At 44.2% G+C, this 14857-nt stretch overlaps 1 protein-coding gene across 1 annotated transcript in view; it reads left to right on the forward strand.

Annotated features, from left to right (window-relative positions):
• flvcr2a (FLVCR choline and putative heme transporter 2a) overlaps positions 1 to 14857 on the forward strand; it is a 159542-nt gene that overhangs the window by 45486 nt on the left and 99199 nt on the right. The window contains exons 2-4 of the mRNA XM_078234570.1: positions 4341 to 4482; positions 5730 to 5870; positions 7689 to 7756. Of these exons, the coding sequence (XP_078090696.1) occupies positions 4341 to 4482; positions 5730 to 5870; positions 7689 to 7756 (351 nt within the window). The remainder of the gene's footprint in view (positions 1 to 4340; positions 4483 to 5729; positions 5871 to 7688; positions 7757 to 14857) is intronic.

Raw genomic sequence — 14857 nt, forward strand, 5'->3', positions numbered from 1 at the left:
TCCTGGTAACCTCCTCGAAAAACTCTTAATAGATTGGTCAAACATGACCTACCACGCACAAAGCCATGTTGACTCTCCCTAATAAGTCCCTGTCTATCCAAATATTTGTAGATCCTATCCCTTATCACACCTTCCAATAACTTGCTCACCACCGACGTCAAACTTACTGGCCTATAATTTCCCGGATTTCTTTTGGAACCTTTTTTAAACAACGGAACAACATGAGCCACCCTCCAATCATCCGGCACCTCCCCCGTGAAGACTGACATTTTAAATATGTCTGCCAGGGCCCCTGCAAGTTCAACACTAGCTTCCCTCAAGGTCTGTGGGAATACCCTGTCCGGTCCTGGGGATTTATCCACTCTGATTTGCTCTGATCTATCCGTGATTTAATCATATTCAACGAGGTAGCCTCCACCACTTCACTGGGCAGAGAAGCCCAGAGATTCACCACCCTCTGAGAGAAGAAGTTCCTCCTCAACTCTGTCCTAAACTGACCCCCCTTTATTTTGAGGCTGTGCCCTCTAGTTCTAGCTTCCTTTCTAAGTGGAAAGAATCTCTCCACCTCTACCCTATCCAGCCCCTTCATTATCTTATAGGTCTCTATAAGATCCCCCCTCAGCCTTCTAAATTCCAATGAGTACAAACCCAATCTGCTCAGTCTCTCCTCATAATCAACACCCCTCATCTCTGGTATCAACCTGGTGAACCTTCTCTGCACTCCCTCCAAGGCCAATATATCCTTCCGCAAATAAGGGGACCAATACTGCACACAGTATTCCAGCTGCGGCCTCACCAATGCCCTGTACAGATGCAGCAAGACATCTCTGCTTTTATATTCTATCCCCCTCGCGATAAAGGCCAACATCCCATTTGCCTTCTTGATCACCTGTTGCACCTGCAGACTGGGTTTTTGCGTCACATGCACAAGGACCCCCAGGTCCTTTTGCACAGTAGCATGTTGTAATTTTTTTCCATTTAGATAATAATCCAATTTGCTATTACTTCCTCCAAAGTGAATAACCTCGCATTTGTCAACGTTATACTCCATCTGCCAGATCCTCGCCCACTCACTCAGCCTGTCCAAATCTCTCTGCAGACCTTCTACGCCCTCCACACGATTCACTTTTCCACTTATCTTTGTGTCGTCTGCAAACTTTGTTACCCTACACTCAGTCCCCTCCTCCAGATCGTCTATATAAATGGTAAATAGTTGAGGCCCCAGTACCGATCCCTGCAACATGCCACTAGTTACCATCTGCCAACCAGAAAAGCACCCATTTATTCCGACTCACTGCTTCCTGTCGGATAGCCAATCCCCAATCCACGCTAACACCCTACCCCCAACTCCGTGTGACCCAATCTTCTTCAGCAACCTTTTGTGAGGCACCTTATCAAATGCCTTTTGGAAATCCAAAAACACCGCATCCACCGGTTCCCCTCTGTCAACCGCACTAGTCACATCTTCATAAAAATCCAACAAGTTCGTCAAGCACGACTTTCCCCTCATGAATCCATGCTGCGTCTGCTTATTGGAACCATTCTTAACCAGATGGCCTGCTATTTCTTCTTTAATGATGGATTCCAGCATTTTCCCAACTACAGACGTTAAGCTAACCGGCCTGTAGTTACCCGCCTTTTGTCTATTTCCTTTTTTAAACAGCGGCGTAACATTAGCCATTTTCCAATCCGCCGGCACTACCCCAGAATCCAACGAATTTTGATAAATAACCACTAACGCATCCGCTATTACCTCTGACATTTCTTTCAGTACCCTGGGATGCATTCCATCCAGGTCCGGGGACTTGTCCACCTTCAGTCCCGTTAGTCTACCAAGCACTGCTTCCCTGGTAACATTAATTGTATTGAGTACCTCTCCTCCTACCAACCCTCTATCGTTAATATTCGGTAAACTATTTGTGTCTTCCACCGTGAAGACCGACACAAAAAACTTATTTAAAGTTTCAGCCATTTCCTCATTTCCCACTATTAAATCCCCCTCTCGTCCTCCAAGGGTCCAACATTCACTCTTGCCACTCTATTCCTTTTTATATATTTGTAAAAGCTTTTATTATCATTTTTTATATTTAGAGCTAGCCTAGCTTCATAACCTATCTTTCCTTTCTTTATCGCTTTCTTAGTCGTTCTTTGTTGTTTCTTAAAGTTTTCCCAATCTTCCAATTTTCCACTATTTTTGGTCTTTAATTTAATACTCTCCTTAATTTCCTTCGTTATCCACGGCTGGTTATCCCTTTTCTTACAGTCCTTCTTTATCACCAGAATATATTGTTGCTGAGTACTGAAAAGGATCTCCTTAAAAATCCTCCACTGTTCCTCAGCTGTTCCACCTACCAGTCTGCTCTCCCAGTCCACCTTAGCCAATTCAGCCCTCATCCTATCGTACTTCCCTCTGTTCAAACAGAGGACACTGGTATGGGACCCTACTTTCTCCTCTTCCATTTGTATCAGAAATTCGACCATATGGTGATCACTTGACCCAAGAGGGTCCTTCACAAGAACATCCTTAATTCTACCTAGATAACTCGTTCCCTCGTCGGTTCTGTAACATACTGTTCAAGGTAACGATCCCGACAGCATTCTAAGAACTCTTCCTCCATCCCACCCCTTCCAACTTGAGTCAGCCAATCAATATGCAGGTTGAAGTCCCCCATGATTATTGCCGTTCCGTTTTTGCACGCATCCATTATTTGCTTGTTTATAGCCCTCCCCACCTCAACATTATTATTTGGGGGCCTATAGACCACGCCTACTAGTGTCTTTCTCCCCCTGCTATTCCTTATCTCTACCCATAACGATTCCACGTTTTGTTCCTTAGAGCCTATGTCATCCCTCACTACTACCCTGATATTATCTTTTATTAACAGAGCTACCCCACTACCTTTTCCTTCCTGTCTATTCTTCCTAAATGCCTGATACCCCTGGATATTCATCTCCCAGTCCTGGCCTCCCTGCAGCCACGTTTCTGTAATGGCCACTAGATCATACTCATTTGTGCTGATTTGCACCATCAACTCATTAACTTTGTTCCGAATGCTTCGTGCATTCGGGCAAAGTGTCTTTATTCCAGCTTTTATCTGGACCCGATTTGATGAAACGCTATCAACCTCTCCCTCGCCCTCTACTCCTTTAACTACTTGAATGCCCTCATTCACTTGCACTCGCTCCCTCTCCTCTACCATTGATTTCATAATTCCTCTTACCTCTGCACCCTCCCCCCCCCCCATAAATTAGTTTGAAGCCCTATCTACAGCCCTAGTGATACGATTTGCTAGGACTCTGGTCCCAGCACAGTTCAAACGGAGACCATCCCATCTATGCAGGTCCCATCTGCCTAAATACTGGTGCCAATGCCCCATGAATTCAAACCCATTCCTCCCACACCAATCCTTGAGCCATGCATTCCACCTGTGTGTCTTCTAGCAGGACGAATTGGATAATGTTGGGAGCAGGAACACTGGCTGAATCTGACCACCATCCCTGTGTACACTAATGGTCGTACTGACCTCAGTGACCACTGCTGATACGGTTAACTTGACAGGGGAAGCTCAAGAACATTGATCCAGGGGCTGTTTTAATGTGCTATTTGGATCATTTTCTAACTCTCAAATGCAAAGCCCTTTACCAGTGAGAGCAGTTTTGCATTCTGAGGAAGAAATAGAAAAGATAGTGCAGGGTTCTATTGAAAGTTGCTGTCAACAAGATAGCTGCAGAAAGAACGTTTTCCCTGGTTGGGAGGGGTGTCTGGTACCATGCGACAGTCTCAGAATAAGGGGCAGCCCATTTAGGGATGAGACGAGGAGGAATTTCCTCACTCGGGGCATGGTGAATTTTTGGAATTCTCTATGATAGTGGGCAGTGGAGACTGTCATTGAGTATGTTCCAAGCAAAAATCAATAGATTTCTGGATACCAATGAGATCAAGGGATACAAGATAATGCTGGAAGATGGTTTTTTCTTGCAGAGAACTCTTCTTCAAAAGGTCGTGGAAACAGAAATTTTGAATATTTTTAAGGCAGAGGTGGCTGGATTCTTAATAAGCATGGGGATGACAGGTTATTGGGGGTAGGCAGGATGCAAATTTGAGGTTGCAATCAGATCAGCCATGATCTTATTGAATGGTGCAACAGGCTCGAGGGGCCAAGTGGCCAACTCCTGCTCCTAATTCCTATGTTCATATGTTTGTATGACATATGGTTTCCTCTTTCCTCTCTTCTCATATTCCCTCTTCTCAGCAATGTGAATCACCAGTACGTAAAGTATTTGTAACCTGTATATGATTTTCTATTCATAGCACTTCTCTCTATTCTGTCTCTCCACAGATGGGAGTTGCACTGGGTTTCCTAATTCCTCCCATGCTTGTACCAAATGTGGATGACCTGGATCAACTGACTTACCATATCAACATCATGTTCTATGGCACTGCTGCAGTGGCAACCGTGCTTTTCATTCTTGTTATCCTAGGTAAGAAGCGTGTGAAATGAGCTAAGAAGGACATACTGCCTAAACGAAATGTTCCATGATCAAAAATGTATCGAGGGTGGAGTTGGGAACTGCTTTTGGCTTTGCTTCTACAGCTGCAGTTTGTTGCAGTTTCCTTTTGTAAAGTTGTAGACAGTATTATATTGCACCATCTCTGAATGTGCTGAAGATAAACGGTTTTTAGTAATAGAAAGTTCTAGAATTGTCAGAGTACTCCACAAAGGATGAAGATAGAATTAAACGCTGAATTATAAGCAAACGATTGGGTCATCATTTATTTGAACACTATGATTGTATTTAGGACTACCTTTTAAAGAAAAGGCATGCATTTATATAATGCCTTCACATCCTTCTCGATGCATCCAAATGTTTCATAGCATTATTTAAAATTATTTTTAAAAGATCTCACTGTTATACAAGTAAATGGGAGGGCAATTTAAACACAGCAATCTTCTACAAACAGCAATGGGATAATTGACAAACTAACTTGTTACAGTGATAGTTGAGAATCACAGAACAAGAGACCGTTCAGTCCATCAAATCTATTCAGGGTAGATCATGCCTGATCTGTACCTCAGCCCCATGCCCCTGCTTTTTCTCCAGATCTCTTCACACTCTCCCTTAAATTAAATCTTTGGGATTGTGATAAATGTAATGGGTGCAGCTTTTAAGTGGGACTGTGATAAGTACCAGAGTGGGTCAACTTCAATGTAAAGAAAAATTAGACTGGTCGTCCATTTTAGATTTAGGACAACAATATGCCATGATATTGGGCCATAATAAGTGTGACCCTGGTGATGTGTTCAGAGATGTAAGAGGAGCTTGTGCAATATATTAGTGGATATAGCTGGCTTGATTTTATTCTTTCACTGGATGTGGGCTTTGCTGGCAGGCTGTGGTGGAATGAACTTTAGCCTGGGCTTCTGCACTCCTGGTCCAGTAACATTACCTCCACAGCACCATTTACACCAAACTGCGGGCTGAATAAAATAGACTTCAGGTGATCAATGGTAATCAGTTGTGGTAAACATTATTTTATATTTTAATTCCAGATTTTTCTGCTTCAGTTGATCAAAGCTGGAATTTAGAAAGGGTTGCAATAATGTTTCATGCCCATTGCTTTTTAAACAGTTTTATGTATTGCATTGAACAGACTTCCATTCAAGGGTCGTTGGAGCTACATTGGAACTGCTTTGTAGCTATGTTGTAACTGCGTTTTTTTATATCAGTTTTTCAGGAGAAGCCAGATATGCCACCAAGTCAGGCACAGGCAGCTATCCTCGCCAGTCCATCGCAGGAATACTCCTACATTCAGTCTATTCTGCAAATGATTAGAAACGTACCATTTTTTCTTCTTATTGTTACCTACGGTAAGTTTCCATTCCAATCCAATCTAAAAGCAAAATACTGCAGATGCTGGAAATCTGAAATTAAAACAGGTGTAACATTTACTCCACACAAGCCAGACAATGACCATCTTCAACAAGAGAGGATCTAACCATCGTCCCTTGACATTCAATGGCATTACCATTGATGAATCCCCCACTATCAACATCCTGGGGGTTATGATTCACCAGAAACTGAACTGAACCCAGCCATATAAATACTGTGGCTACCAGAGCAGGTCAGTGGCTAGGAATCCTGTGCGAGTAATCTTCTACACCTCTGTTAAATCACCCCTCACTCTCCTTCACTCCGAGAAGAACAGCTCCAGCTTCTCCAACTGAACCCTGTAACTAAAAACTCCCCTCATCCCTGAACCAGTCTGGTAAATCTCCCTCCACACCCTCTTGAGGACCCTCACTCACATACTTCCTCAGGTGTGGTGACCAGAACTGGACACAATTCTCTCGTTAGAACCTAACCAGAGCCATCTGGAGCAGTTTACTTCAAAGATTTAACTGAATCCCTACAGTGCAGAAGGAGGCCATTCGACCCATCTGCACCGACTCTCTGACAGAGTTCTTATCCAGGCCCACCCCCAGCCCCAGAGGAAATCATAGAAACATAGAAAAACTACAGCACAAAACAGGCCCTTCGGCCCACAAGTTGTGCCGAACATATCCCTACCTTCTAGGCCTACCTATAACCCTCCATCCTATTAAGTCCCATGTACTCATCCAGGAATCTCTTAAAAGACCCTATTGAGTTTGCCTCCACCACCACTGACGGCAGCCAATTCCACTCGCCCACCATCCTCTGTGTGAAAAATTTCCCCCTAACATTTCCCCTGTCCTACCCCCAGCACCTTAAATCTGTGTCCTCTCGTAGCAGCCATTTCCACCCTGGGAAAAAGCCTCTGAGAGTCCACCCGATCTATGCCTCTCAACATCTTATATACCTCTATTAGGTCTCCTCTCATCCTACGTCTCTCCAAGGAGAAAAGACTGAGCTCCCTCAGCCTATCCTCATAAGGCATGCCACTCCATCCAGGCAACATCCTTGTAAATCTCCTCTGCACCCTATTTCAATCTTTTCCACATCCTTCCTGTAATGAGGCGACCAGAACTGAGCACAGTACTCCAAGTGGGGTCAGACGAGGGTCTTATATACCTGCATCATTATCCCCGGACTCCTCAACTCAATCCCTCGATTGATAAAGGTCAGCACTCCATACGCCTTCTTAACCACCTCCTCCACCATGCGGGGCCGATTTTAGAGTCCTATGGACCAAGGTCCTTCTGATCCTCTACATGAATCATGAATAAACTGAGGATGTAAGAGATTCAGATAAACAATCCTGTAACTCACTTTGGCTTGGTAATATAAGAAATGGTGTAGTAGAAATCTAGTTAATGTTTCTAATCTCTCTTCAGTGGCTGTCTTGATATGTCAAGACTAGAAGATATAAGAATACAGACATTAAAATCACACTTGTGTTGGAGCTGCACTAGCAAAACCAGCCAGATGAAAGTAGCGTTAACAAAAACAGAAAATTGCTGGATAAACTAGCAGGTCTGACAGAATCTGTGGAGAGAGAATAGAGCCAATGTTTCAAGTTAGGATGTTCATCCAGACTCGACACGTGAGTTCTGTTCTCTCTCCACAGATGCTGCCAGACCTGCTGAGTTTATTCAGCATTTTTCTGTTTTTGTTTCAGATTCCAGCATCCACAGTATTTTGCTTTTATAAAAGTAGAGTTCATGTTTACAAAGATTGGAGAAAACTCTTTTTATCTTTTTCCACAGGAATTAACACAGGTTCCTATTATGCAGTTTCAACGCTTCTGAACAAGATGGTGCTAGCACATTACCCGGTATGTACCCTGTCCTCTCACGGGATTTTTATTACTCATAGATAATACTTCAATGCCAGGAGAAATTGTGCCTATAACTGAAGACTGTTTTTAAATCATCTTTTCTTGTACGCCAAACATCCAGTGCAAACAATCAGGGCGGAAATAAACCCATGTCCCAAGGTTGACAGGCCCACAGTCTGTTCTCTCTTCCCTTACAAGAGATGATCTCTGGTTTTCATTTGAATGAGGAAAATGGCAAGGGAAGTTATTCTGACCTAAACCATGACAACCAGCACCTGACCTTTGTAATATTGAGCATAGGGAAAGCAATGACATACAAGCCAGAGACTATTTGCTTAAATTGCTTTTAGTTCTATTGCAAAGGGTGGAACAGCTGACATTAGCAGATGTCCTTTGGTTAGAGGTGGTGTGGGAGGGAGAAAAGCAAAAACTGACAGTAAATCCACGCCCTGACTGGATCCTGATGTACGATGTACTGGTCCATTCAGCTTCACACTAGTTCAATACTTTTTTTCTACTATGCTAACTTCGAGATTCTATCATTCTACAAATATCACCTGCTTCTGCATAATACATGTTAACGCTGAAAGATTTTATACTTGTGTTTAATAGCTGTTATACAATTTTATTCATTTTTTATCAAATATGTTCCTTAACATGCAAAAGCAACCTTGAATGGGATCAGTTCAGTGGTTGCAGCATTCTGACACTTGAACCGATGCCTATAGTTAGTTATCGAAATGGGGCAAACAGCTGCACTTTTGTGAATATCAACCATGGTGGTCTTTCTCATTAGTTGTGAGCGTTTCTTAAGCATTTTCTGGAAATATACCCAGTTCTTTTTCACCATCAGTTGACAGCAGTTCCTCCATTATTGCACCAAGAAACACACTTGCGATATCCGTCTGTAGTGTCTTCTTTTGCAGTCATTTTGTGAAGTTTTGGTAACATTCTAAATTGACAGCCCACTATGGAAACTGAGAGGATTTATGTTTTGTTAGTCAATTGGTTAGTCAAAGTTTACATTGCTTCAGTGTTGTATGTTGACAAGTTTCAAGAAATCTAATTGGTCATCAATCATTTAGATAACTAGTTCTGATGTCTGTGGTAAGGCCTGATGGCGGCAGTTTTCCAGGTTGTAAGCATTCTGGTATCTACAAAATGTAAGTCACTGAAACGACAGAAGAATTTTCAGAAAATCCGCCAAAAATCACTTGAGCCTCAGATTAGTTAAGTGTCAATAATATCGCTAACACAATATTCCAACTATAATACAAAGACCTGTGTATCAAAACAGGCAAGTACTGCTATAATACTGGCAACCACCCAATAAAAATGTCTAAGTATGTCCACGAGACAGTAAAACGAAGGAGATAGTCATCGACTTCAGGGAATGTAGTGGAGAACATTCCCGTCTACATCAACGGGAGTGAAGTGGAAATGGTTGAAAGCTTCAAGTTTCTAGGTGTCCAGATCACCAAGAACATGTCCTGGTCCCTCCACACTGACGCTATAGTTAAGAAAGCTGACCAACGCCTCTACTTTCTCAGAAGGCTAAGGAAATTCAGCATGTCCGCTATGACTCTCACCAACCTTTACAGGTGCACCAGAGAAAGATCCTTTCTGGATGTATCACAACTTGGTATGGTTCCTGCTCTGACCAAGACCGCAAGAAAAGACAATATAGGGAGTTAGGTAGGCAGTTGGGAAGGAGGAACGCAAAGGTAGTAATCTCAGGATTGCTGCCTGTGCCACGGGAAGGTGAGAGCAGGAATGGAGTGAGGTGGAGGATGAATGTGTGGCTGAGGGACTGGAGCGGGGGGCAGGGATTCAGGTTCCTGGATCATTGGGACCTCTTTAGGGGAAGATGTGACCTGTACAAAAAAGACGGGTGGCACTTGAATCCCAGGGGGACCAATATCCTGGCAGGAAGGTTGGCTAAGGCTACTGGGGAGACTTTAAACTAGAAAGGTTGGGGGAAGGGAATCGTGATGAGGTGACTGAGAGCAAGGAGGTTAGCCCGCAAATAGAGAAGGATTGTAGACAGTGTAAGAGGGAGAATAGACGGGTGATGGAGAAGGGGAGAGCTCAGACCAAAGGTTTGAGATGTGTCTATTTTAACACCAGGAGTGTAGTGAATAAAGCGGATGAGCTTAGAGTGTGGATCAATGCTTGGAAGTGTGATGTGGTGGCCATTACGGAGACTTGGGGACTGGGACAGGACTGGATACTTCAGGTGCCGGGTTTCAGATGTTTCAGAAAGAACAGAGAGGGAGGCAAAAGAGAGGGGGTAGTGGCATTGCTGATCAGGGATAGTGTCACAGCTGTAGAGAAGGTGGAAGCCGTGGAGGGATTGTCTACGGAGTCTCTGTGGGTGGAAGTTCAGAGCGGTAAGGGGTCGATAACTTTGCTGGGTGTTTTCTACAGGCCGCCCAATAGTAACAGGGATGTTGAGGAACAGATAGGGAAACAGATCCTGGAGAGATGTAGGAATAACAGGGTTGTCGTGATGGGAGACTTTAATTTCCCAAACATCGATTGGAATATCCCTAGGGTAAGGGGTTTGGATGGGGAGGAGTTCGTTAGGTGCGTTCAGGAGAATTTCCTGACACAGCATATGGATAAGCCGACAAGAGGAGAGGCTGTACTCGATCTGGTACTGGCTAATGAGCCTGGATAGGTGTCGGATCTCTCAGTGGGGGAGTATCTTGGGGATAGTGATCATAACTCTATCTCCTTTACGCTAGCATTGGAAAGAGATAGGATCAGGCAAGCTAGGAAAGTGTTTATCTGGAGTAAGGGGAAATATGAAGCCATCAGGCAGGAGATTAGAGGCGTAAATTGGACGGAGGCATTCTCGAGGAAAAGTACTGAAGTAAGGTGGCAGATTTTCAAGGAATGTTTGTCTGGAGTTACATAGAACATAGAACAGTACAGCACAGAACAGGCCCTTCGGCCCATGATGTTGTGCCGAGCTTTATCTGAAACCAAGATCAAGCTATCCCACTCCCTATCATCCTGGTGTGCTCCATGTGCCTATCCAATAACCGCTTAAATGTTCCTAAAGTGTCTGACTCCACTATCACTGCAGGCAGTCCATTCCACACCCCAACCACTCTCTGCGTAAAGAACCTACCTCTGATATCCTTCCTGTATCTCCCACCACGAACCCTATAGTTATGCCCCCTTGTAATAGCTCCATCCATCCGAGGAAATAGTCTTTGAACGTTCACTCTATCTATCCCCTTCATCATTTTATAAACCTCTATTAAGTCTCCCCTCAGCCTCCTCCGCTCCAGAGAGAACAGCCCTAGCTCCCTCAACCTTTCCTCATAAGACCTACCCTCCAAACCAGGCAGCATCCTGGTAAATCTCCTCTGCACTCTTTCCAGCGCTTCCACGTCCTTCTTATAGTGAGGTGACCAGAACTGCACACAATATTCCAAATGTGGTCTCACCAAGGTCCTGTACAGTTGCAGCATAACCCCACGGCTCTTAAACTCCAACCGCCTGTTAATAAAAGCTAACACACTATAGGTCTTCTTCACAGCTCTATCCACTTGAGTGGCAACCTTTAGAGATCTGTGGATATGGACCCCAAGATCTCTCTGTTCCTCCACAGTCTTCAGAACCCTACCTTTGACCCTGTAATCCACATTTAAATTAGTCCTAAGTTCTGCATGACAACGTTCCGATGAGACAGGGAGGTGTTGGTCGGTTATGGGAACCGTGGTACACGAAAGCTGCACTGAACCTAGTCAAAAAGAAAAGGAAAGTGTACAAAAGGTTCAGAGAGCTAGGCGATGATAGGGATCTAGATGAGTATACAGCTTGTAGGAAGGGACTTAAGAAAGAAATTAGGAGAGCCAGAAGGGGTCACGAGAAGGCCTTGGCAGGTAAGATTAAGGAGAACCCTAAGGCGTTCTATAAATATGTGAAGAGTAAAAGGATGAGATGTGAAGGAATAGGACCTATAAAAGGTGAAGGTGAGAGAGTTTGTACAGAACCGGAAGAAATAGCAGAGGTGCTTAATGAATATTTTACCTCGGTATTCACGGTGGGAAAAGACCTGGGTGATTGTACTACAGGATTGAGGTGGACTGAAAAGATTGGACATTAAGAAAGAGGATGTGTTGGACATTTTGAATAGCATCAAGATAGATAAGTCGCCGGGACCGGATGGGATGTACCCCAGGTTACTGTGAAAGGTGAGGTTAGAGATTGCAGAGCCTCTGGCGATGATCTTTGCGTCGTCGATGGAGACAGGAGAGGTTCCGGAGGATTGGGGATGTGGTTCCTATATTCAAGAAAGGGAATAGGGATAGCCCAGGAAATTACCGACCGGTGAGTCTAACCTCAGTGGTTGGTAAGTTGATGGAGAAGATCCTGAGGGACAGGATTTATGAACATTTAGAGAAGTTTAGTATGCTCAAAAGTAGTCAACACTGCTTTGTCAAAGGCAAATCGTGCCTTATGAGCCTGGTGGAGTTCTTTGAAAATGTGACTAAACACATTGACGAAGGAAAACCGGTAGATGTGGTTTACATGGATTTCAGCAAGACGCTCGATAAGGTCCCCCATGCAAGACTTCTCGAGAAAGTGAGAGGGCATGGGATCCAAGGGGCTGTTGCCTTGTGGATTCAGAACTGGCTTGCCTGCAGAAGGCAGAGAGTGGTTGTAGACGGGTCATTTTCTGAATGGAGGTCGGTCACCAGTGGAGTGCCCCAGGGATCTGTTCTGGGACCCTTGCTGTTTGTCATTTTCATAAATGACCTGGATGAGGAAGTGGAGGGATGGGTTGGTAAGTTTGCTGATGACACGAAGGTTGGTGGTGTTGTGGATCGGTTGGAGGGATGTCAGAAGCTGCAGCGTGACATAGAAAGGATGCAAGACTGGGCGGAGAAGTGGCATATGGACTTCAACCCTGATAAATGTGTAGTGGTCCATTTTGGCAGGTCAAATGGGATGAAGGAGTATAATATTAAGGGTAAGACTCTTAGCAGTGTAGAGGATCAGAAGGACCTTGGGGTCCGGGTCCATAGGACTCTTAAATCGGCCTCGCAAGTAGAGGAGGTGGTTAAGAAGGCATATGGTGTGCTGGCCTTCATCAATCGAGGGATTGAGTTTAGGAGTCGGGAGATAATGATGCAGCTTTATAAGACCCTTGTCAGACCCCACTTGGAGTACTGTGCTCAGTTCTGGTCGCCTCATTACAGGAGGGATGTGGAAATGATTGAAAGGGTGTAGAGAAGATTTACAAGGATGTTGCCTGGATTGGTTGGCATGTCTTATGAGGATAGGCTGAGGGAGCTCTGTCTTTTCTCCTTGGAGAGACGAAGGATGAGAGGTGACCTGATAGAGGTGTACAAGATGTTGAGAGGTATAGATCGGGTGGATTCTCGGAGGCTTTTTCCCAGGGCTGAAATGGCTGCTACGAGAGGATACAGATTTAAGATGCTGGGGAGTAGGTACAGAGGAGATGTCAAGGATAAGTTTTTCACTCAGAGGGTGGTGGGTGAGTGGAATCGGCTGCCGTCAGTGGTAGTGGAGGCAAACTCGATAGGGTCTTTTAAGAGACTTCTGGATGAGTACATGGAACTTAATAGGACTGAGGGCTATAGGTAAGCCTATATATATGCCTAGGTAGGTAGGGACATGACCGGTGCAACCTGTGGGCTGAAGGGCCTGTTTGTGCTGTATTTTTTCTGTGTTTTCTATGTTCATCTACAATGAGTCATAAATGTAGCTCAGTTCTCTGGCTACACTTCCCACTGCTTTGGAAAACAAGCCAGCATAATCAAGGATCCCCCACATCCCGGACATTCTCTCTTCCACCTACAAAAGTCTGAGGTCACATACCAATCAACTCAAGAACAGCTTCTTCCCTGCTGCCATCAGACTTTAGAATGGACCGACCTTATATTAAGTTGACCTTTCTGTATACCCGAACTCTGACTGTAACACTACATTCTGCACTTTCTCCATTCCCTTCTCCCCTATGTACTCTATGAATGGTATGCTTTGTATATCATGCAAGAAACAATACTTTTCACTGTATACCAATATATGTGACAATAAATTAAATCAAATGAAAATAAGACAGTATAAATCTAATCTGGCCAATTGCTGTCCTTCAGCCCCTTCAATTCATCGGTAAACTGATTGAAGGAATCATTGACAGAGACATCAAGTGAGAGCCACTCACCCACATCTGGATTACCATTGCTCAGTTTTGCTTTCCTACATAATTAAAAAATTAATAATTGGGAAGCAGATTCATCAGTATCATGAAAATAAGTGATGGGGAATATTTTTACACAAAAGACTGAACAAGCTATGGCTGTCTTCTTTAGAAAAAAGAACAGCACAGGAACAGGCCCTTTGGCCCACCAAGTTTGTGCCAACACAGAGGCCTCTCTAACTAATATTTTCTTGCCTCTACGTGGTCCATATCCCTCTATTCCCTGCCTATTAATGTATCTATCCAGATGCCTCTTGAACATTGTTATAGAATCTGTTTCCACCACCTCCTCCTTGAAAACAATCCAATTTTGTTGAACATTTCTTCAGAGTCCATATCCTCCAAACCAGGCAACATCCTGGTAAATCTCTTCTGCACTCTTTCCAATGCATCAACATCCTTCCGGTAGAATGGCGACCGGAATTGTACATAATACTCCAAATGAGGCATGGTTGCACAGTGTTAGCACTGCTGCCTCACAGCGCCAGGGACCCGGGTTTGATTCCTGGCTTGGGTGACTGTCTGTGTGGAGTTTGCACCTTCTCCCCGTCTCTGCGTGGGTTTCCTCCGAGTGCTCTGGTTTCCTCCCACAGTCTGACAGATGTGCATGTTCGGTGCATTGACCCAAACAGGCACCAGAGTGTGGCGACTAGGGGAATTTCACAGTAACTTCATTGCGGTGTTAATGTAAGCCTTACTTGTGACTAATAAATAAATTTAAATGCGGCCTAACCAAAGTCTTATACAGCTGCAACATGATTTTCCAATTCCTATACTCAACGCCCCGACCAATGAAGGCCAGCATGCCATACGCCTTCTTGACGACCTTGTCCACCTGGGTTGCCACCTTCAGGGAA

This window comes from Mustelus asterias, chromosome 18 (assembly GCF_964213995.1).
Source record: "Mustelus asterias chromosome 18, sMusAst1.hap1.1, whole genome shotgun sequence".
NCBI classification, from domain to species: Eukaryota; Metazoa; Chordata; class Chondrichthyes; order Carcharhiniformes; family Triakidae; genus Mustelus; species Mustelus asterias.